Source organism: Thalassophryne amazonica, chromosome 20, assembly GCF_902500255.1.
Source record: "Thalassophryne amazonica chromosome 20, fThaAma1.1, whole genome shotgun sequence".
Classification (NCBI taxonomy): domain Eukaryota; kingdom Metazoa; phylum Chordata; class Actinopteri; order Batrachoidiformes; family Batrachoididae; genus Thalassophryne; species Thalassophryne amazonica.
Genome location: NC_047122.1, coordinates 19,773,851 through 19,798,686, shown reverse-complemented (window position 1 = coordinate 19,798,686; position 24,836 = coordinate 19,773,851). Strand labels below are relative to the sequence as shown.

At 41.6% G+C, this 24,836-nt stretch overlaps 1 protein-coding gene across 1 annotated transcript in view; it reads left to right on the top strand.

Annotated features, from left to right (window-relative positions):
* rxrba (retinoid x receptor, beta a) overlaps positions 1–24,836 on the top strand; it is a 97,784-nt gene that overhangs the window by 1,159 nt on the left and 71,789 nt on the right. Inside the window, exons 3-5 of the mRNA XM_034161371.1 lie at positions 3,940–4,175; positions 10,169–10,322; positions 12,700–12,879. Coding sequence (XP_034017262.1) covers positions 3,940–4,175; positions 10,169–10,322; positions 12,700–12,879 — 570 coding nt within the window. The remainder of the gene's footprint in view (positions 1–3,939; positions 4,176–10,168; positions 10,323–12,699; positions 12,880–24,836) is intronic.

The window sequence follows — 24,836 nt, the reverse complement described above, 5'->3', positions numbered from 1 at the left end:
AACTTTGTGCTTAATTTTGTGGATTTCATGGGTTCTATCATCCTTGTTCTCCCCAGACCTCAGAAGTTGAGATTTTTTTCACCTCCACCCTAAATTGAATGATGTAGAAGCTTTTCGTTGTGCTGACATGCAGCCTTCACAACCCTCAACAGTGCTGCACGTCATAAGAAGCTGATGTTCTTTTTAATATAGAGGGTTTTCATGTGACGTATCGGTCACATCATTTTGTGTCCCGCGCACATTCTGGATTACGACGCGGTGACCACTGTGATACGCTACGTGCATTTGGCAAACAATTGCAGAAGCTTCAGTGTCAGTGTGAAGAAGTCTCACAGCACCGTGGCGCTGAGAGAGATCTGCCGCTACCAGAAAACCACTGCTACCAGAATTTTGTTTTATTTTATTCAGCAATAAAATTATATAAGAATACATAAAAATGCTGCCAAGGATAACACAAGAACGCTTCCAATACGGATGCTTATTTACACTGTGGTCTTCGAGCATTGCGCTTCTGATCCGCAAGCTGCCCTTCTAGTGCCTGGTGAGAGAAATCGCTCAGGATTTCAAAACGACCTCCGCTTTCAGAGCTCCGCTGTGATGCTCTGCAAGAGGCCGGCGAAGCTGACCTGGTCGGCAGCTTCCTAGTTCACAATATCGCAGTGTGACACTGTCGGCCAGTTCGTTACATCACCACTAAATTCACTATCTGGTATAAGATACGGATCCACTGAACCAACTGCTACACATCTGTCAGGATAAATAGCTTTATCTCGAGGATTTAAAGCATCGTAATAACCGTACATTCTCTCCATTTTTCTATCACCCGCCAGCCTCCTTGTAAACCAGAATGGAGATGGCACCTGTCCTGCAACAAATCAGTCACGTGATTGAAAACCCTCTATACTGCTGCAGTTGAGTGAGCTTGAACTGCAACAAAATAGTGATGAAAATGGACATTCAGTTTTTACATTAAACTTTGAGAAATGGAAATTTAAGCAAACTTATGTTGTTGCTTTTTAAAATTATGTATTATCTCCTCAGGAGAGACAATATGCAAGTTGTTCATTCTGTGCTGAATCTGTATTTTAATGTTTCCAGTTCTGGATTCAATCTTAAAATGATTAGGGAACCAGTTAGAATCAAAACAAATATGGTTAATGTTCTGTGTAGGGCTGTGTAAATTGTGAATGTGTATTTGTATCTGTGTTTCAGACATGATTTAAAAACTTCTAGATATAGGAACTGTCCCACTCGCAAACAAAATTTGGAGGTGTATGTAGGAAACACACACACTCATCTTCAACTGCTTAGTCCAGTCAAGGGTCGCAGAGGGCTGGAGCCTATCACAGCAGTCATAGAGCGCGAGGCAGGGTACACCCAGGACAGGACGCCAATCTTTCACAGGGCCACAAACACCATTTGGTCAATTTCAGTGAAGCATCACACATTGGTAATAGCAGTGTGCAGCAGCATCACATTCTCTTTGACCTTACAACTTCACAGGGAGATAATTGGACTTTTGTGTTTAATTAGTGCATAACATGATATTGACCTTGTAAGTTCAGGAAATAAACTCGGCAACAAGATTTTGCAAATGGACGATATTTTTATTTGTAATAAAAGCCTGAAAAGTTCTTTTGAACTAGTTACCATTATTTTAAATAAATATTCCTGTTCAGGAACATTAAAAAAATAGAATGTTTCTGGTTTTGCATTTGTCCCTTGCAATATTAGTTGTTTGTGATTTTGGTTTTCAGCCCTTGAACTGGTTCAAAGCTTGTCTTAAAATAGTTTCCACTCTGGGATTCCACTCTGAGTTTTTTTGGAACTGTGTAGCACTGCTTCCAGTGGCAACATAATACGGGAATAGTGAAGAACTAAACAACAGTCTCCAGATGTTTGAGGCGATGCTGATGTGCAACAGCATGAAAGTAAAAACTGACCTTAAGCCTGCTGCAAGCGTCATCAAAATGAGCTCGTCCGAGCACAGTTAGACCACAATGCCAAAGTATCCCAGTTTCTACTGTTTTCAGCCTCCATGGGTTTTTAGAACAAACTACTTCTCTAGGGTCATTTTCGATGATAATTTTGGTAGACAAACTTGACTAGGTTATTGTGCTAAATTTGTCCTGTTTTTATCCATGGTTGAAACAGTATGAACAAACTTGACCAGTGACCACTCATCTAGAACAAAGAAAATTTTGCCCAGCGTGCTGATTCTGTTCCACACATAGTCAGCCAGTGCTGTGCAGAACTGTACAAACTGGTGCACTTACCCAACAGTGGGGAGATGTGTTGGACCAATTAGAGTCCCTTAATTTGGAGAGTAGTGACATGACGAGACGGAAAAGAAAAAATGGTCATGTGACTCATGGTGCCATCTTGGTTCCAAAATAGTGTTTTATGTTTAATCTATTTCCATGTAAATCCAGCTATTTTATTTATTTATTCACTGAAAATGATGGGTTGCTGTGCATTTGGATGCACAAATAGACACAGCAAGGGCTTCAGGAGGTACAGATTCTCTTCAGATCTGAACACAAGAAAAATTTGGAAAAATAAAGTCAGCTGTGTGGGACGGAAGCCGACATCATCCTCAAAGTTTTGGAGGGTAAATTTATTGTTCATTCCCATGTACAGTAAAACTCAAATCGTCAACTTATAAACCGGATATTCACAGTCACCGGACAAAAAAAGTCCCAATGTTTTTGTATTGTTTTCCATGTAATAAACACCATATATTGGGACTAGAGTCATTTCTGTGATTAAAAGTCCGACCATTTATTTTTTCACACCGTGCTCAGACTCGGACCTGCAGCCTGGACGTGCGCCTGTTAAATTAGATACAAAAGGCTGTGATTTGACACTTTTCTGCTTTTACTCTTTCATATTTTAATAGTTTTTGCAGTGCGCACGCTGATTACAAATGGATCAGAAAAGTCCGCAACTCAAAGTCCGAGTGGAAAAAGAGGAAATTGTTCAGCTTAACTTTGAATTGGAGATGATGATTGTAGAAAGAAAAGCTTGTTGAGGGTCAAATTAGTCCAGAATAAAGCATTATCCAGCTATGGAGAACTTTAAAACTGTCACACACATCATTGCATGACACGGAGCTGCAGAAGCGTAAATCAGGCTTTAAATTAATTAAATAAATCAGCATAAATTGTAAATGTGATAGCTTAACTATTTTTATATTTATTTTGATTGCACCTGTACCTGGATGTGATGCTGTATGTTCTTAAATGATTTAAAAAATGTTGAAAACATAAAAGGTTGATTCAGTAGTTCAGCGCAGTTGGAACCAAAATGGCGCCATGTTCCGAGTTGACGCTGCTCTCTCAGTTACGGCACTCTAGGACCAGTACCCCCTCCCCTCCATTGATCATGTTAACAGAAGGCTTCCATTCATATTTAGTTATTTTGAGGGGAGTTTGTACAGTTGAAGGTTGAATTTAATTAAATGAACTTGTGTAATCAGAATGACTTTTACTGGGAGAAAAAAAATTGACATTGCCCTGTTCCAGCTTTCACAGATATGTATCATGGAAGCTTTCAGACCTTGGCCATACCTAAGAAAACCTTAGCAGGTCTGAGAGAGTGTCTGTGATGAACTGGGATAGTCTGTCTGTCTTTAATAAATAACCATGGTGGGATTTTCAAGATGCTTGAAAACGTGGTACAAGTCCGATAGGCCAGATCACATTTGTGGGCAACTGCGTTTTTTTTTTTTTTTTGTTTTTTTTTTCACACGCTAGTTGTAGACTGTGACATTCCAGGATGTGTATCCATGAAAGTGAGAACAGGGCTTTACAGTCTGCACTGAACTCCAGTGTTAAACAGGATAAAATGAAGCTTTGAAGTTGGTGAAGCTGTCATTTAACAAGAGATACAAGATCAGCTTGTAATGCAGCACATTATATGTCGCTCATCTCTTACTAGATTCCCACAGTCCAGACAGTTCATCGGTATCCTCCCCTCCATCGGGACAACGCTCTCCTCCACTGGTTCCCTCAGCTGCAGCTTCTATGACCTCGCTGGCTCCTGTAACCACTGCCGGTGTTAACAGCCCCATCAGTAGCATCGGTTCCCCTTTCTCTGTCATCAGCTCATCTCTGGGCTCTCCCTGCCTCCCTGGCACACCATCGGTGGGCTATGGCCCCATTAGTAGCCCGCAGGTAATGAGGGCTGTTTACTTTAGAGATTTTTGTACATGCACTGCTGTTCACAACTGTATGATTATCATCTCTGTTTTCACAGTATAGAATTTACTTGGCGATAAGGTATTTTTATTATGAGCACCAGCAACTGCATGAAATTTAAAGTGCAAACAAAACATGTCTTGATCTCTCAGATATTTTAAGAATGACTGAATTTTGCAGGAGAAAGTTATTGAAGGTTTATTTTTGGTGCAATTTGTGGAAGGAAATCTACTCATAAGAACACAAGCTTACATTTTCTGGTACAGAAAGGGGGATTTAAATGGACTGCATTTATATAGTGCTTTTCCATCTGCATCAGACACTCAAAGTGCTTTACAATAATGCCTCACATTCACCCCGATGTCAGGGTGCTGCCATACAAGGTTCTCACTACGCACTGGGAACAACTAGGGGATTAAGGACCTTGCCCAAGGGCCCTTAGTGATTTTGCGGTCAGGCTGGAATTTGAACTGAGGATCCTCTGGTCTCAAGCTCAACGCCTTAACCACTAGACCATCACCTCCCCTAATTTTTCTGTCATTTCATTAATTTACTTCCAAAATATTTGCCTTATTTATGGTGCCACATTTTTGTAACCCCTAATCTTTTTGTTTTAAGCACGAGTTTTATTTGGCTAAGTGTATTCACACTAAGCATTCATTTATTCATTTGCTATACTCACTCATTGCAGTTGAGGGTCACAGGAAAGGTGGAACCTATCCCAGCAGCCAGTGGGTGAGAGGCGGGGTACACTCTGCACAGGATGCCAGCCTATCACAGGGCTATATATAGATAGGCAAACACATTCACACCTATGGGGAATTTAGAGTCAACAATTCAACTGACCTGCATGTCTTTGGAAGTTGGAGGAAGCCAGAACACCCGGAGGGAACCCACACAAACACGGGGAGAACATGGAAACTCCACACAGAAAGGTCCAGGTGGAAAGTGATACATTGACCTCCTTGCTGTGAGGCAAAGGTACTAACCACTGAGCGACCGTGCCAGCTCACACAAAACAAACTATATTGCATACATGCAATATTATGCAGTGTCAATACCGTGCAATGAGTGCATGTGGAGGGACCTGGTTAATTGTTTATTAAGCTGCCATGTTTACTCTCTACACCTGCGATGCTTTTGTTTGCACTTTGTTCATGCAAGATGTCCCCCCCCACCCCTTGGATTTGCCAGATGTGAATTCTCTGAGCCCACAAGTGACTTCCACTCCTGTCTCCAGGCCGAAACACCGGACTTTAGTGATAAGGGATTCTATCACCCGCAAAGTCAGGTTACAGACACTGGCTGACGTTAAATGTATTCCTGGGGCTTGAGCTCCCGACATTGCATCTCATCTTAGGGTGCTGACGCTGCAGAAGGGAAGACAGGCGAAGAAACATGACATGAGATATAGTCACATAGTTATTCACGTTGGCACCAATGATATCAGGATGAAGCACTCAGAGGTCACAAAAATGGACATAGAGAGGACTTGTGACCTTGCCAGAAAGATGTGTCGGCATCGATTAAGTCTAGTCTCTCGTCCCCTTCCCTCCCTGGGTACTGATGAGGCGTTTAGCAGGCTGACATCGTTAAATAGGTGGCTGGCACAATTTTGTAGACAGCAAGGCTTTAGCTTTATTGATAACTGGCCTTCGTTCTGGGGCCACTGTGGCTTGCTGATGCCGGCCGGCCTCCACCCTACTGGGGAAGGCGCCGCCATCTTGTCTGCAAATATAGATAGAGCTCTACAGGGAGGGTAACATTAGGAATCTACAGCAGGCCACGGAGCAGGTGATTAGAGACCCTGCAAGGCTTATGGCAAATGTGGGTGTGGAATCCATTAGCGTAGCGGGGAATTTAGTCCAGAAAACCCACTATGGTGATAGTGCAATTTATTTGCCAGGGAGGGAATTTCAAAAAGTTGAGACTGTGGTCTGCTTCCGTAGTCGTGTCCATAAAAACCATAGAGGCATATGCTTTCCAAACTTAATACCCATTAGTATATTGGATGATGTTGAAATTGAGGATGGCCCAGTGGTTGTTCCAGCAGTAGCAAAGATTTTGTGTCTGCTACCTACAACATGCGTGGAATGTCTTAAACCTAAACCTACTTCTAGGCATCTTATATATGCTACTCTGGAACCACCCCTAAGCCCAAACAGTTCAACTGTCAACCCCACTGAGGTCCTTAGACTGGGTCTCAGTAACATAAGATCACTGTCCTCAAAATCATTGTTGATCAATGATCTAATTATTGATCATCACTTAGATATGACTGGGCTATGTGAAACCTGGCTTAAACCTACAGCTGTCCTCCCCTTAAATGAGGCCTGCCCACCAGCATATACATTTAGTCACATCCCTCGTGATGTGAAGCAAGGCGGGGGTGTTGCTCTTATTTATAAATCTAGGTTTAGCTTATTAGCTGTTGGGGGTTACAAATATCATTTGTTTGAGCATCTGATTCTCCGCTCTGCTCAGGATATTACACATTGCCAAGGTCAGAAGAATAAAAATCAGTCATTATTTTGACACTGTATATAGGCCCATATTCTGAATTCTTAGATGAATTTGGTGTGTTCATCTCTAACTTGTCAACTAGTGTAGATAACATTCTGATCATTGGTGACTTTAAAAAAAAGTAAGTCCCTTCGGCTGCTCGCTTGTTTGCACTTGGGGTCGCCACAGCAAATCCAAGGTGGATCTGCATGTTGAATTGGCACAAGTTTTACGCCGGATGCCCTTCCTGACGCATTCATATAAATAAGCCTTCTGATCCCCTCTGCAAATCATTTATGGAAATTGTGGATGCATTAGGATTTCGGCAATGCATTCGGGATTCGACGCACATTAGTGGAAATACCCTGGATCTGGTTCTTGCACGTGGTATTGCTGTCACGAATATTGACATCATGCCTCTTACATCAGTGGTGTCTGATCACTCACTTATTAAGTTTACAGTTTCGCTGCCGTGTTTAGTGGAACAACAACCTTATATATCATTACGGCGATGCATCAACTCCTCAACTAAAGACTGAACTCAAAGCTAGTCTGCCTGATGTCTTAGCTTCACATTTGACAAATACCCAGTCAGTAGACAGACTTGTGGATAGTTTAATCTCAATGCTCAAAACTACACTCGACATGATTGCGCCACCTGTGTTAAAACCGCGCTCCCCCAAATCACAGTCACCTTGGTTCAGTGATTATCTGCGTGACCTCAAGCATACAGCAAAAGGTCTAGAATGGAAATGGCGTCATTCAAAATTAGAAGTATTTCACCTTGCATGGCGTGATGCTATCTTAGACTATAAGCATGCATTATCGGCTACAAAGCGGACTTACTACTCTGATTTGATCAACAAAAACAAGCATAACTCTTAACCAAGTTCTTGTTCGACATGGTGGCAACACTTTTGCATGGACAACCACCTGTAGTTTGCTCTCCTTTTACAGCACAAGATTTCCTGGATTACTTTGGGAAGAAAATAGAAGACATCAGTTAAACATATCCCAGCATGCCTTAATCCAGCCACTACACCCTGCTATTGATGTGGGCGCCACTACTGAGGTTTTACCTAGATTTACAGAATTTGACAGTATCTCACTAGGCATGCTGACAAAACTTGTCAACAAAAAGCACAACCTGTTTATTTGATCCTATACCAACAAAACTGTTTAAGGACTTGTGGCCCACTCTTGGGCCGACTGTGCTGGAAATTATTAATCTTTCTTTAACTTCTGGATCTGTTCCTAAATGTTTCAAATCTGCAGTGATTAAACCATTACTTAAGAAACCTAATCTTGACCCTAGTGTATTGACAAACTATCAGCCGATATCAAATCTATAATTTTTCTCTAAAATTCTGGAAAACGTGGTGTCACGGCAGCTTGTAGACTATCTTACTGAGAATAATCTCTTTGAGCCACTGCAGTCTGCTTTTAGAAAATATCATTCCACAGAGACGGCTCTCACTAAAGTGGTGAATGATCTTCTGCTTACAGTGGATTCGGACACCACTACGGTTCTGTTGCTGTTAGATCTCAGTGCTGCATTTGATACAGTGGATCATCATATTCTACTTGATAGGCTGGAAAATCATTTTGGGATTACTGGGAGTGCCCTTGTCATACTTGACCAGTTGTTCTCACTGTGTTTTGTACAGTAACACTACCTCTAACCTTAGTGAAATGAAATTTGGGGTTCCACAAGGGTCTGTCTTAGGCCCCCTGCTTTTCTCCCTTTATATAGCACCCTTTGGGCACATTTTGCGACGTTTTGGGATTACCTTTCACTGCTATGCAGATGATACTCAGTTATACGTGCTGATAACTGCTGGTAATCTCGTTCACATAAAATCCTTAGAAGATTGCCTTGCAGCAGTGAGAAGTTGGATGTCTAGAAACTTCCTACTTTTAAACTCTGATAAGACTGAAATGATGGTTCTTGGTCCAGTGAGACATTGGCATCAATTTGACCAATTAATGCTCACCCTCGGCTCGTGTGTCATACATCACACTGACAAAGTGAGGAACCTTGGGATAATTTTGATCCTTCGTTGTCCTAGGACTGCTTTCTTCCACCTGCAAAATATAGCGAAGATTCGTCCCATCCTGTCTATGGCTGATGCTGAGACCCTGATCCATGCATTTATCTCTTCTAGATTGGACTACTGTAATGTTCTATTTTCTGGTTTACCACAGTCTAGCATTAGGGGTCTCCAATTGGTTCAGAATGCTGCAGCCAGTCTTTTGACATGAAGCAGAAAGTTTGACCACATTACACCCATTTTGGCATCCCTTCACTGGCTTCCTGTCCCAGTGAGATCAGATTTTAAGGTTCTGCTACTAACCTATAAAATTATTCATGGACTGGCACCTCCTTACCTAGCTGACCTAATTAAACCTTATGTACCGGCCCGGGCTTTACGTTCTCAGGATGCAGGACTACTTTGTGTCCCTAAGGTGAATAAGATGTCTGCGGGTCACAGAGCTTTCTCTTATCGTGCCCCTGTTCTGTGGAATGATCTCCCTGCGTCAATAAAACAGTCAGATTCTGTGGAGACTTTCAAGTCCAGACTTAAGACGCACTTATTTTCCCTTTCATATGGCTAGCATACTGGTACAGTTTTGTTTTACGCTTTTTACTCTTTTAATTCATTTTATTAGTAATTGGAGCCGGCCGCGGCCTCAACTTTACCTAAATTCTGGATCTTTTAGTGAAGTTTAGGGCTAGTGGCCGGCGATCACCTTAGTATTTCTCTGTTTTTCTTGTTGTTTAATGCTGGCAAATTAAACAGTATTTTTTTTGTCTTTCTGATGCCTGATTCTGTTTTTTCTCTCTAAGGTGCAGCTCCATCCAGAGATGGGAGTTGTATTCGTGTTGGCGATCCTCCTGTCTTGTGCGCCAATAGCATTTCTTGTATATTCGTCCGTAAATTGTTCTGTAATTTATGTTTGTAGCATGGCCCAAGCAGAGGGTCACCCCTTTGAGTCTGGTCTGCTTGAGGTTTCTTCCTCAGAGGGAGTTTTTCCTTACCACTGTTGCTCTGGGGATGGTAAGGTTAGACCTTACCTGTGTGAAGCGCTTTGAGGCAACTCTGTTGTGATTTGGCGCTATATAAATGAAAATAAATTGAAATTGAAATGTCAGACGTTTAGGACAAAATCTCAGTGTTACATTGTTTATCGCTGTCAGTTACAGTATCTGTAAAGTGAAATAAACAAGCAATGAGGTGTGTGGATTCCTCTGCAACCCGTGTGTGTGTGTGTGTGTGTGTGTGTGTGTGTTGTGGGGGGGGGGGGGGGGGGGGGGGGGGGGTCTTAACATAGTTCTGGTTTCAGCAGACTCGCTATTTGTTGTATTTATAAATTTCAGTTTTTCTGGAAAAAAAAAAAACAATTTAGTAAAATGTGTCCAAATTAACTTCTTGCCACCATTGTGTTCATCGTGTTTCTTGTTTCAGATCAACTCAACAGTGTCCATGTCAGGGCTCCATGCTGTGAGCAGCTCTGATGATGTGAAGCCACCGTTGGGCTTGAAGCAGTTGTCAGCCCACAGCCCAGGACCAATGCTGTCCCAGAAGCGCCTCTGCTCCATCTGTGGGGACAGATCTTCTGGTGATTAGATGACTTTATTACATCTGTTTTCTTATATCTGCCTTTGAGTTGATGCTGAAAAGTAAGAGTCTTTGTGGGTGCCTGTAGTGACAGTACAGGGACTTTTAAATTGTTCTGCTATATGTAGAAGTAAGAACTTAAAGCTGTATGGCCTTTCAAATTTCACGAAACTGACAAAATTTAGTTTCTACCAAAGCCCAAGCATTAAAATTGCAGGTTTATTTTTAAACTTGCTGCAAAATTACAGTTCATTTTAATGAAAAGTCAGCATATATTTAACTGGGGGGAATTCCATGGCGATATTATATATTCCTTTTAACGCCGTCTACAGGAGGAAGTGCGTGTGCGCATACAAGGTTGTGAAATTATGGAAAATGGGCGTGGATCTTGGCTTATGCAGTGTCCAAGGAGCGTACACCTGAACATCTGTAAGATGTCTTGTAAATTGCTTCAGGTGTTATCTGGTTTCAAAAAAACAGTTTTTAGATTTAGAAGTGTTTATTTCTGGCTAAGATTTACAAAATATATGAGAAACATAATACATTTATACAGAAATAAGCTGTTTTCGAGCGTTTTCTATGATGATCTATGATGTCACTATGATGGCTACTATAGACTATAGGTTGCTACTGTGTTAGTTTGAAATTTTTCCCTTCAGGGGAAGTAATTATTTTTTCAGCAAATGCGAATTTCGATCATATTGGCAGTGTCATATTATGAATCTGTTATTTAAGGGCTAAGGAATAAAATTACAGTGGTATCAAAGCAAATTCTTTTTATGACTCAAATCATAATAAATAACTAAACAGCTGTGGTACACCTTTAAGTCATGTATCTTAGACTTCAGACCAGTTTATTTGAACTTTAGGTTTGAGGGGAAATATGAGATGTTTTTGATGTGGCTGTCTGTGGTTTGACTTGTAGGATAGGAATGTGCTTTCTGCGTTATTCCTTCTACTTATGGATACTTTTGAGTTCAAAGGTCAAGGTTATTAGCACCACCACACCCAGAGACATGCACACTTGTGCCTGCCTTGGTCTCAGTGTAACTATGTTTGTATGCATGTTTGCAAGAAGTCTTAAAAAGGCTTAATCTGGTTTTGATAAAACTTTGCAGGACTATTGGGTCTTTGATTAGAAAGGTGTGATTTGATTTCTGGGTCTGATTGGCCAGTTCGGATACCGAACTTCGGTTCTTTTGTGGCACCGACCGAAATGCTTCGGTTGTACCGAGTATCAAACCATGCCTCGTCTTTTGGTGCCAGGTTTCGGTACCCAGAGGTTAAACACGTACAAGAGCGGTTCGCAGCCATCCTCCTCTCAGTATTCAAGTCCGCCTGTGGACGTTACAGAGCACGAACAGCCTGATTCCACCATCGGACTCCGCTTCAACTTCAGCTTAATAAGTACATCGCTTTGAAGCTTGAAGCAGTGAAGCACTGTTCCAACCTGCTGCTTCGGTTCTTTGCTTCACTGCCTTTGAGAAGCAGCAAATCCGCTTCTTAACCCCTTTCAGAGCCATTAAAATATGTCAATTGTGAGTCACTTTTGTGCAGATTAAAGTCAATAACTTGGATTCCTGTCTTGTTGTGAGAAAGAAATGTTCCGTTCAAACAGCTCCAAATGCTGTGCGGCTCTCTAACGTGACTCGCTCTGAGTCATGTTAGAAAGATAGAGTCCGGTCGGAATTAATAACTTCAAAACAAATCGCCGTTTAAATCAAATGACACCTCTTTCCAAACATTGTAATACAATCAATAAACTGCAATTGATCAAAAATTTTTCCTTCCAAAATGAGACGTTCTGCGCTGACGTGCAGCAGCCAGCTGAGCTCAGCTCAGATTCTATGGAGAGACATTCATGCTAAAATGTCTGAAAGGAAATGCTTTTGACAAAAACTACAGAGTGTTTATGTGTTCTTTTGCACTGGAAATTATTTGTTGCTTATTTTTTCTGTAAGAAAACTGCTTGGAGTGGAAAATTACCAAAGCTGAAAAATAAAACTCAAGATTTGTACTATGTGTAATGTAATTTTCCTTTTCTTAGAATTGATCTTATAAAATTGGTATCGAAAACAGTATCGTTCAGGAACTGGTATCGAAGTGAAGATATCAAAATTGGTACCGGTATCGAAAATTTTTGATTGATACCCAGCCCTAACTACCATATAGGAAAATTACAAAGTATACATTCCTGTAGTATAGGCGACAGGAATGTATGCCATCAGACCAACTGTTGTGATTCTACAAATTTGTTTTGTTTTAGATTAGATTTAGAATTCCAACTACAAAACATGTAATTAGAGAATTTGTTTGACAATCGTGTCTAATATAAATGGAGGGATTGTATTTTGCAGTCATGTCTTTCCACTTTCCAGGTAAGCACTATGGTGTTTACAGCTGCGAGGGCTGTAAAGGTTTCTTTAAGCGGACAGTGCGCAAAGACCTGACGTACACCTGTCGGGACAATAAGGACTGTATGGTGGACAAAAGACAAAGGAACCGCTGTCAGTACTGCCGCTACCAGAAGTGCCTGGCCATGGGCATGAAGAGAGAAGGTGAGTAAACAAGGAGCACCAAAGCAGACGCCTCATCTTATTGTTTAACTTCCACTTACAAACAGTTCTAGTACCGCTGTGATTACGTGTTTCATTACTTCAGTGATTGTAAATGTTATGTACAGTACTCACTCAGGCAGTAGATGAAAAGCAGTATAGTGTGTAATCAAGGAGTGTTTTATGATTTTTCAAACACGTTAATACAGCCTATAGTGATTGCAAAAATTAAGATGATTTTGCTTACCATCGACCTAAACGGCTGCAGTCAGCTTTTCATGACACCTTACAATACGAGGTCTGTTAGAAAAGTATCCGACCTTATTATTTTTTTCAAAAACCATATGGATTTGAATCACGTGTGATTACATCAGACATGCTTGAACTCTCGTGGGCATGCGAGAGTTTTTTCACGCCTGTCGGTTACGTCATTCGCCTCTAGGCAGTCTTTGAGTGAGGTGTCGCCCACCCTCTCGTCGTTTTTTCATTGTTTAGGAATGGCTCAGACTGCTGCTTTGTTTGATAAAAATTTTTTCAAAAACTGTAAGGCACAACTGAGTGGACACCATGCGATAAATTCAGCTGATTTTCGGTAAAAATTTTAACGGCTGATGAGAGATTTTGGTCTGGTAGTGTCGCTTTAAGGACGGCCCACGGGTCCTGACGGCGATCTGCGCTTCGAGGCGGCAGCGTCTCGCTGTTTCAAGTTGAAAACTTCCACATTTCAGGCTCTGTTGACCCAGTAAGTCGTCAGAGAACAGAGAACTTTCAGAAGAAGTCGGCATGAGGAGTTTATTGTTAACGGACATTTTGTAATGAAAGAACGTGCGGGCAGAGTCGCATGTCGGGCCGGACCCGACCGCGGGGGGTCGCGACAGGATAAACACCTCCGTTGGAAACCTTAACGGGCAAGTTGGAACATGCCCAAGCTGTTAAACAATTTCTCAGTTACTCACTTGTTGAAAGCCATCAAAAGCCGCCTGAATTTTACAAATGGTTTTCAACACGGAGGTGTTTTTCCTGTCGTCCTCATGCCGGCCTCTTCTGAATCTTCTCTGTTCTCTCACGACGTCCTGGGTGAATTAAGCCTTAAATTAGGATGTGTTCAGGTCAAAACAGGCCGACGACGGCGCCTGGAAGCACTGCGCGACGTCCCGCTCCGTGGGAAGTCCTTACAGCGACAGAAACACGCCATAATCTCTCATCAGCCGTTAAACTTTTCACCGAAAACCAGCTAAATTTCTCGAATAGTGTGCACTTGGATATTCCTCACAGGTCCAGAAAAAATCTTGATAAAGCAACGCGCGCCGTCTCCAGCAGCATTTGAAACAAAGGAATTCAGCTGAGAGGGCCGAACCACATCTCACTCAAGGCCTGCCCACAGGGAAATGACGTCACCGACATGCGTGAAAAAACTCATGCATGCGCACGAGGGTTCAAGCATGATTGGTGTAATTGCACGTCATTCAAATCCATATAGTTTAAAAAAAAATAAATAAATAAAAGTGTTGGTTTCTTATCTAATAGACCTCGTATATGTAGTTTGAAAAAATAAAAACTCCTCCAGATATTGTCAACAACCACAGTTTTGTTCATGAATTTACACTCAACAAAAATATAAACGCAACACTTTTGGTTTTGCTCCCATTTTGTATGAGATGAACTCAAAGATCTAAAACTTTTTCCACATACACAATATCACCATTTCCCTCAAATATTGTTCACAAACCAGTCTAAATCTGTGATAGTGAGCACTTCTCCTTTGCTGAGATAATCCATCCCACCTCACAGGTGTGCCATATCAAGATGCTGAGTAGACACCATGATTAGTGCACAGGTGTGCCTTAGACTGCCCACAGTAAAAGGCCACTCTGATAGGTGCAGTTTTATCACACAGCACAATGCCACAGATGTCGCAAGATTTGAGGGAGCGTGCAATTGTTATGCTGACAGCAGGAATGTCAACCAGAGCTGTTGCTCGTGTATTGAATGTACATTTCTCTACCATAAGCCGTCTCCAAAGGCGTTTCAGAGAATTTGGCAGTACATCCAACCAGCCTCACAACCACAGACCACGTGTAACCACACCAGCCCAGGACCTCCACATCCAGCATGTTCACCTCCAAGATCGTCTGAGACCAGCCACTCGGACAGCTGCTGAAACAATCGGTTTGCATAACCAAAGAATTTCTGCACAAACTGTCAGAAACCGTCTCAGGGAAGCTCATCTGCATACTCGTCGTCCTCATCGGGGTCTCGACCTGACTCCAGTTCGTCGTCGTAACCGACTTGAGTGGGCAAATGCTCACATTCGCTGGCGTTTGGCACGTTGGAGAGGTGTTCTCTTCACGGATGAATCCCGGTTCACACTGTCCAGGGCAGATGGCAGACAGTGTGTGTGTGAGTGAGCGGTTTTCTGATGTCAATGTTGTGGATCGAGTGGCCCATGGTGGTGGTGGTGGGGTTATGGTATGGGCAGGCGTCTGTTATGGATGAAGAACACAGGTGCATTTTATTGATGGCATTTTGAATGCACAGAGATACCGTGACGAGATCCTGAGGCCCATTGTTGTGCCATACATCCAAGAACATCACCTCATGTTGCAGCAGGATAATGCACGGCCCCATGTTGCAAGGATCTGTACACAATTCTTGGAAGCTGAAAATGTCCCAGTTCTTGCATGGCCGGCATACTCTCCGGACATGTCACCCATTGAGCATGTTTGGGATGCTCTGGACCGGCGTATACGACAGCGTGTACCAGTTCCTGCCAATATCCAGCAACTTCGCACAGCCATTGAAGAGGAGTGAACCAACATTCCACAAGCCACAATTGACAACCTGATCAACTCTATGCGAAGGAGATGTGTTGCACTGCATGAGGCAAATGGTGGTCACACCAGATACTGACTGGTATCCCCCCCCCCCAATAAAACAAAACTGCACCTTTCAGAGTGGCCTTTTATTGTGGACAGTCTAAGGCACACCTGTGCACTAATCATGGTGTCTAATCAGCATCTTGATATGGCACACCTGTGAGGTGGGATGGATTATCTCAGCAAAGGAGAAGTGCTCACTATCACAGATTTAGACTGGTTTGTGAACAATATTTGAGGGAAATGGTGATATTGTGTATGTGGAAAAAGTTTTAGATCTTTGAGTTCATCTCATACAAAATGGGAGCAAAACCAAAAGTGTTGCGTTTATATTTTTGTTGAGTGTAGATACAAATTTGTCCTTTTAATTCTCAGCATTCTAAAACCAATTGTACAACAGCTTGTACACAGGCTAGATTTTGTTTTAGGTTGTTTTAGGTGTGGCATGTCAGTAAAAATCTAAATTTAGTACTATGTATCTGTTCTGAATATGGCTGGTTTCCCCAGGAATTTTACAGTGTTACTATGTTCATCACATTCGAATCACAAGTCTGCTTGTACATATCACTGAAACCAGATTCATTATCATCAGATGTCTACCGATTTCCAATTTATTTCATAAAATGGCAAAAAACAAAGCTCATAAATTCCAGACACTCATTTGTTTTCATCCACAAACTAACTGGAGAAACACTGCTCATTTAACTTGATAAATGACTTGCACAGTTAACTGGTTACCAGAATAATAGATGATGTGTTGCTCGTTGTGCAGCGTTACTGCAATTATCTCTGTAGTCGAGGTGTGTCAGTACAATCAGTTGACTTCTAGAGATGACAAAGATTTGAGGAGGCTGCTTTCTGGCTAATCAGTAAATCAGCAGCTTGAATCTGAACAGTGAATTTGTGACTCTATGCACACGGACACGTATATTGAGAGAGGTTTCTGTATATTTGTAGGGGACAGAAAGAACAAGTAGAGAAAAAGAGAGAGAGGTGGGGGAGGGTAAGCCTTGTAAACACTAACCCCTTTCCCCCTCTCTTCCTCTTTGTTTCCTCTCGTTCTCTCTCTCCCCCCTCTCTCTCCTTCTGTAGTGGCCACGATGAACGACAGATGTAAGGAGAAGAGGGAGGGAGGGTGTGTGAGTGAGTGAGAAGCAGACAGATGTCAATGAGGAGTTAATTTAAATCATTTTTTAAATTGTTGTTTCTTGCCAGTGGTTTAAAAGTGGACCATAGCCAGCCTTGAATTAGTTTCTTATGTTTTTGTTATATTGTTGAGATACAGGGGAAGTGTGCTGAGTCTGCATTGCTCTTTTTAATGACATCCTGATTTACTCCTAAGTATTTTCTTATTATGCATTCTTACCCAGGTCACTAGGGTACTACCCAGGTGCTGATATGTGTCATGAGTCAGTGACATTAAAAGAATGTGCTGGTGAACACATTTTAGCACCTTAAGCATTTTAAGGTACTTATCCATAACATGCACTCTTACCATACTCAGAAAATATCATTATGTTCTGGAGATATTACGTACATTTCTACTAGGGCTGCAGATATCGAATAGTTTTGGAATAGAGTATTCTGTTGATTATTTTATTGAGTAATCAGATAAAAAGTACTTTTGTGTTTTTAAACAATATCAATAGTGGCAGGGTTTTCCCTAAAGGCCCCTTCACACATCGTGCAAATTTGGTTGAATATGGTCGAATTGCACATGAAGTGCGTATGAAGCAGGAATTGTATGCAATACGTGTAAAATCATAGCTGCTTCCAACGCCTCATACACCTGTTGCTACAAGTATTTGCGCACACCAGCGGCTGAAAGACGGAGTGTGCGCTGTGAGAGCCCATCAAACCCTCTTGCGGCAGGTGTCAGCCAAATTCCAGCTGACACACACAAGCATCTAATGCCACTCGTTAGGCACTTTGAAAATGTGTGGCCATTCGCACTGTTAACATGACAACAGTCAGCAAACAATCACTGTCAAGCTGGATGTGAAATTTGTTTAAGTGCCCCATGAGTGTGGCTTTGCAAACAGATACAGTGACATGTTGGTGTGTGTGCTGAGCTGACAGGAGGTGTGGCCACCGACAGGAGCAGCTGTGGAGATCTGTGGATCTGGATGTTACGGCTGGTGAACACATACTGTGTTTGGATGGACATGGACTAACATCTGTCCACTGTGACACACGTGTGTGTGCTTGCTGTCATCAAGTGGACATACATAAAATCATATATCGCTGTTGCAATAGGCTGCAATGAGCGAGCGCATGCAGGCCACGTTCATTGACAGGCTAGCCCAGGTGAAATGCACCATCAGATCATAACACTCAGCAGGCAGTCTGAATGTCATGTGACCCACGTGAGCTCGGTTCCACATGACGCAGTGTTAGTCCTGCAGCGCACCATCCACAAGGTGCGTGTCGGGCAGGACACGCATGCGGGGCTGGCTGGACACGCATGCGGGGCTGGCTGGACACGCTGCCTGCAGATGTGGATCATGATAAGTGCACCCTGCTTCATGTCATTTCATGACTCTACGTCTGTGACCATGGGTCATCTACAGAGGAACAGATGGATCATACTTGTCTGCTTTATAAGAGGGATACAATAAAATGCGGTGTTTTATATGGTGTGTGGTTTTATTTTTTTAAAAATATGTCAATGTCCTTTATCAGGCATTTTTCCGCACCTTTTACAGGACAGCGATGGTAGCTTGGTGGTAAAGTTTCTGGCTGGCAGTCAGAGCTTTTGGATAGTGCAGGTTCAAATTCCGTGGGTGGCATGTATTTTATTTATTTATTTATTTATTTTTTGCGTGGTTCACTCATACGAGCTGTTCCACCATGAATCGCCCTGATTTGTACTTAATCGTACTATGTGTGAAGGGGCCCTAAGCAGTGGCACAATGTCGCTGTGCCATCATGCAGATTTTTAAGTTTAAGGTGTTTCCTCTCTCTCTGTTTTCCCAGATAATTATTTATTTTTTCACATTAAGAGTTTTGGAGCTTTGCCAAACCATAAGCCCAGGTGGTCTGTGAAATCTTCAGTCTGCGGACAGGACAATCTTTTTTTTTTTTTTTTCCTGTTATTACACATTTCATTTGCACTTTTTATTACTGTGATTTATTCAGTGTTTACTGTATATTTATACATGCCGTACAGAGTGCAGCTCAAATTGAAGCCAAATTCCTTCTTTTCTGTGGATACTTGGTGAATAACAAAGTCTTTGAAAAATGGCTCTGGAGTGCAGCATTTCCACAAAAGCTGCACTGATAAATTCACTGTACAGCCTGTTGATAAAAACTCTTATCAAATCTCAATAAAGGCTTTTTTTTTTTTTGAATAGTTGAACATGATTCACTTAAAGGCCCAGTCACACGGCACTTAACGAAGGGCAACGAAGCCCAAACAAAACAAGAAATCTGGACTTTCGTTGACTTTTGTTGGCAACATTGTTTAACCTTCACACAGCTTTGTTCCTGCAGCTGGCACTTGCCAGATTTTTAAACTGTTGAAAAATGGGAACAAATTCCACTGAAAACCTCAATTCGTCCGTATTTCATTTTGCTGTCGTTCTTTACGTTTTTATCGTTTGCTTAGTTTTTGTAACATTGTCATTTAGTTTGACTTTGTTCGACCAGCTGAATGTTTTCATACAGTACAGAAGCCGTTTGTGAGCGCCGCTGCCGCGTTTATGTAACCGTCGTAAATTACAAGGCAAACTCGGCCTGTTTGCTTGGATTTTTTTTATTTGGGTGGGGGGTCAGCTTCACTGGGCTCAGACACCTTATATAGGCCAGAATTAATCTTTTGTGTGGATACAATGAATTATTTTGCCAAAAATAAAATGAAAACCACGCTTCTGCCACAAGCATTGCTGAATTTGAAACAACAAAAATGTTGTAATTTCCGACGGTACTTGAACGCAGTGGCAGCAGCGATCTCCTCCTGCGTGCGCTTATTGTTTTTTATTTAATACTACAATATGAGTGTAGGAGTGACAGTCCAGCCCTTCTGTACACGTGGCAAGAGGTAGATGATTCAGATGTTTATATAAGAGCTGATCAGGAAGGCAGAATTCACGTTGTGGATCAGCTGCTCATTGATCAGCTGGTGGAAATAACCGCACATGGGGAGAAATGTGCGGCATTCACACGGACTGATCAGCTTACTGCTCTGATATATTCAATCATCTTTCCCTCTTTTGACAGTTTTCTGTTATAAATCAGTATGTATGGCTTAGTAATGTAATACAGTGATACAGCAGTGACCACGGCACACCAGAGGTTTTTTTTTTTTCTTTTTTTTAATTGGAGCAAGACGGAGTGCGCAGTGTGTCGTCAGACAGTGAGGATTCTGATAATGAAGGAGATGGTCCCTCTTTTCTTCTGGACGAGGAACTAGAGCAGGTGGAGCCACAGACGTGTGAACAGATCTCCACAGTGGGTTGGATCACGCGTTTGTTTGCAGAACTCAGAGATGCAGACACACACTGCTCTAGCTGTGGCTCCAGACACATTTTGTTTAAAGCGTCGAGATCAATGTTCACTTTGGTTTCGTTTTGTTCCTCTTTAGTCCCTTTTGCACTCTTGAATCACAGGCTATTTGGTGATGAAGCTTGTTCGTCCACCTTTTCTCAACGATTTGTGACTTTTTTAACTTTTTTCCCTTCATTCAGGAATCGTCGTATGCCGTTTGACCGGGTCAAAAAGTGCGCGTCCTTTTGCTTCATTTGTGGAGGTGGAGCGCAGCCAGTGGACCAAATCATGTTTTTTAAAAAAATATATAAACACACTGCTTCACTTTAAATGCATAATAAATCTGTTTCAGATAATCAGCGCTTTCTCTTAAAAGGCTTTATTTTACTCAGCCTGCAGCTTTGTGAACTTGTAGCGTCACCTGCTTCATTGATTAGGTCTTACATTGATCACATTGATTATGCACATGCTGTATAGTCTTCTTTTTTTGTGGGAGCATTGCAGCACCACATACAGGCCTGCCATATGTACTAGAGCGTTAAACGAAGCCTGGAAAACAATTTTTTTCAAGGCTTTTTTGTAATTTCTTGTAATCGAATTATTTGAGTAACTCGATTAATCGTTTCAGCCCTCATTTCTACCACATGTAATTGGGATAATTTACAAAGTTCCATGGACATTTTATTTTATTTTTTGGTTTCCACCACAGAAGTTTTCTGGATGGATGGAGCTGATATCACAAAATAATCGCTGGTCTGCCATTAGTAGACCAAATTAGTTTGGTCAACAACAACAAAAAAAATGAGTTTAAGACAAAGTAGAGAAGATGCGGGGGAGCAACTGTAAGGTACAATGTTGTTAAACTTTATTTTTGTTTCTGAAATACAAAAAACAGTTTCGGACTAATAAGCAAAAAAAAAAAAAAAAATCTGGTTCTTCTAACATTCTGCTAATCACTCATTTTAGAGTGGAAAAACCTCCAGTGTTGCAGCTGTTGTCATGCTCATTATGTCAGATGAACTGTCATAAAAACAGTTATCAGAGTGCAGTTTTTGTGTGACTAGTTAATGTTTATTAACTGTGATTATAGCTACTATTGAATCCTCATTAAGAAACTAGTAAAGTAGAAAGTAAGTAAACTGAAAGATGTGTCAATGAGAACAATAATTGTCTTTTCAGTTACAGTGAAATTCAGTGTTGATTGATATCACCATGGGACAAAATGGAAGTTTAACCTGCTGAGACACTGGTGTGCAATATGCTCACAGTAGTCCTGTGTCACTGCACCCAGTATGTTCAAGGTCCTTCTGGTTGAAGCAGTAACATGATCTAAACCTACAGCTGAGACTTGTCTGTGGAAGCCGACTGGTTTTGTGCTTATGATCTAGTCCAGTGATTTTCAACCTTTTTTGAGCCGCGGCACCCTTTTTATATTTACAAAATCCTGCGGCACACCACCAACCATATAATATTATAATTCTATTACCTCTGGTTTTGCGCAAAACCCAATTATCACAATAGAAAATCGATATAGAAAACACCGCATTTCGAAAATTCTCAAGCATTTTGTGCTCTCATCTCAAGTAGGGCTGTCACGATTAGAAATTTCTGGAGATGATTAATTGTCAGACAAATAATTGCGATTGACGAATATATTGTCTATTTTTTTTTTCTTTTTTCCCCGTTCTTTATATTCTACTATTGTAGTATAATTACACAACTCTGGAAGAACGTTTGGCTTCTGTGAGTGGAGAAACTGGGAATGGTGCAACATTTTTATTTTTATCTTCATTTTACATACTGTCCCAACTTTTTCTGAATTGTGGTTGTTTCTCTTGCATTTCTGAAATTGTTTCTCCTCATCAGTCACGTTTTGTGCTTAAACATTGCATTAAGCCCATATTGAACAAATAAATACCTTTGGAAAGTAACAGCTGTTAAAGTTCAGAGTTCTCACCTGCTTTTTGTGATCTGTGCATCTGAACATCACCACAGCTTCTCCATGTCAGGGGTTTTTGTTTTTTTGTGGCTCAGTTCATTCATATATTGTCATTTTTTAAATATGTTTTTAAAGCTATTTGACCGTTTATTTCATCTCATGGTCTCATAAATTCAGCATACGACGCGCACATGGTGTGAACAGGATGGTAACGGCAGAATCACACCTAGAGAAAGTTCAGAGAGAAGTAAAGGCAGCTTCACATTTTGTTTTTTTGTGTTTTTTTTTAACTTGTTCACTCGGGTTAAAATCCTCTCTCTGCTCCGCGCTCGCTGCGCACGAATGGTTCTCAGACTGTAACGTGTCACGCCTGCATTCAGGAATCTCCCTCACACACCCCCTCCCTCCCAGTCTGCAGCCTGTTGACTCCGCGCGCGCGCGCGCACACACACACACACACACACACAGCTCTGCATTTTAGACGGCTTTTGAAGAAGACGGCCACTGTTTTAATCGGCCGTCTTATCCAAATGGCAGGACGGATCGCTCTTCAGCCTCCATGTTATTGTCCCACCTTAAGACGAGAGCGAGACTGCAGCACAATGACGTCAGATTCTGAATCATTTTATGCTTTGTGGATAAAATAATTCACGGTAATCGCGAATATGAAAAATAATCGCGAATATGAAAAATAATCGCAATTGACGAATATTGTAATAATTGTGACAGCCCTAATCTCAGGTGTTTTTTTTTTTAGACGTGTCGACACTTTTATTCACAATAATCTGCCACTGTAATATTCACGGAGCGCAGAGGCTGCCTTCAGCAAACCCAGTTGTGAGCAAGAAGGCCCAAGTCTGACCACGGTGACATCAACGGAGGTCAGGCCGCCTTCCCCGCACACCTCCACAGCCAACGCGGTTTCTCCTTCCCCAGAGGAGCCATGCTCCATGAGCAGCTGAGATTCACGCTGTAGTCAGCAACCTGTAACCATGGAGACGCACAACGCTATGTGCGCAAGTATGTCTATTATACTATAGTACAGCGCTTTGCTACCATCTACTGGAATAAAAGAACATTACATCATCTGCCACACTATTACAGCACATACATCCGATAATGGTGATATTTGATAATTGCCCACGGCACCCCTGACGATCGATCACGGCACCCCGGTTGAGAATCACTGATCTAGTCATTGTGGTGGAAAACCAGCTATCGTCCTTAAAATAAGCTCTGTTTTTAGTCCAATCACAATGGGCAAAACATGAGAACAAAATAGTAACTAGAGCACTGTGCTGGTAGAGCGCAAACCTTCGCCAGCCCTAGTTTCCAATTCCACAAATTTTTACCTTGTAAAAAATTTTCAAGATCAAAGTCCTGTTAGAAGTGGCTTTTCAGAAGCTAAATTAGATGTGATCAAATGTCAGGAGTATGCACACTGAACAAAAATATAAACGCAACACTTTTGTTTTTGCTCCCATTTCTCATGAGCTGAACTCAAACATCTAAAACATTTCCTATATACACAAAAGACTTATTTCTCTCAAATAGTATTCACAAATATGTCTAAATCTGTGTTAGTGAGCACTTCCCCTTTGCCGAGATAATCATCCCACCTCACAGGTGTGGCATATCAGTATGCTGATTCGACAGCATGATTATTGCACAGGTGTGCCTTAGGCTGGTCACAATAAAAGGCCATTCTAAAACATGCAGTTTTATCACACAGCACAATGTCACAGATGTGGCAAGTTTTGAGGGAGTGTGTAATTGGCATGCTGACTGCAGGAATGTCCACCAGAGCTGTTGCCTGTGACTTGAATGTTCAATTCTTTACCATAAGCCTTCTCCAGAGGCGTTTCAGAGAAATGGCAGTACATACAATTGGCCTCACAACAGCAGACCAGGTGTAACCACACCAGCCCAGGACCTCCACATCCAGCATGTTCACCTCCATGATCGTCTGAGACCAGCCACACGGACAGCTGCTGCAACAATCGGTTTGCAGAATCAAAGAATTTCTGCATAAACTGTCAGAAACCGTCTCAGGAAAACTCATCTGCGAAGGAGATGTGTTGCACTGCGTGAGGAAAATGGTGGTCACACCAGATACTGACTGGTTTTATGGAGTTGTCAGGAAGGGCATCTGGCAGAAAATATCTCTGCTATATCAACATGCACATCCATACTAGAGCTGTAACAAATAATCGATTAATCCATGATTAATTCACTACTAAATTAATCATCAACTATTTTCAGAATTGATTAATCATTTTAAGTAATTAAAAAAATCCAAATTCTCTGATTTCACTTTCTTAATTGTGATTGCTTTCTGGTTTCATTACTTGTTTGTTTACTTCTGTGGGATAAGGCCCCATTAAAAAAAAAACATTAGTTTATCATCCTTGACATCAGAAAAAAGTGATGGAGCGCGGATTTTTTTTTTTCTTGTTAGAAACAGCAAACAATACAGTAAAATTTTGAAGTTGGGAAGTGAAACTTCCCCTTGTAATATGAATTAATGGATTAATAATAACTAATAGAATTATGACAAAACCAGCCGCACAGTTCTGCAATAGTATTTGATTAAAATCCACAAAAATAATGATGTCATCCAGCCACTCCTCTAGGAGGTGGGCTGGACCTGCCGGCCAGAA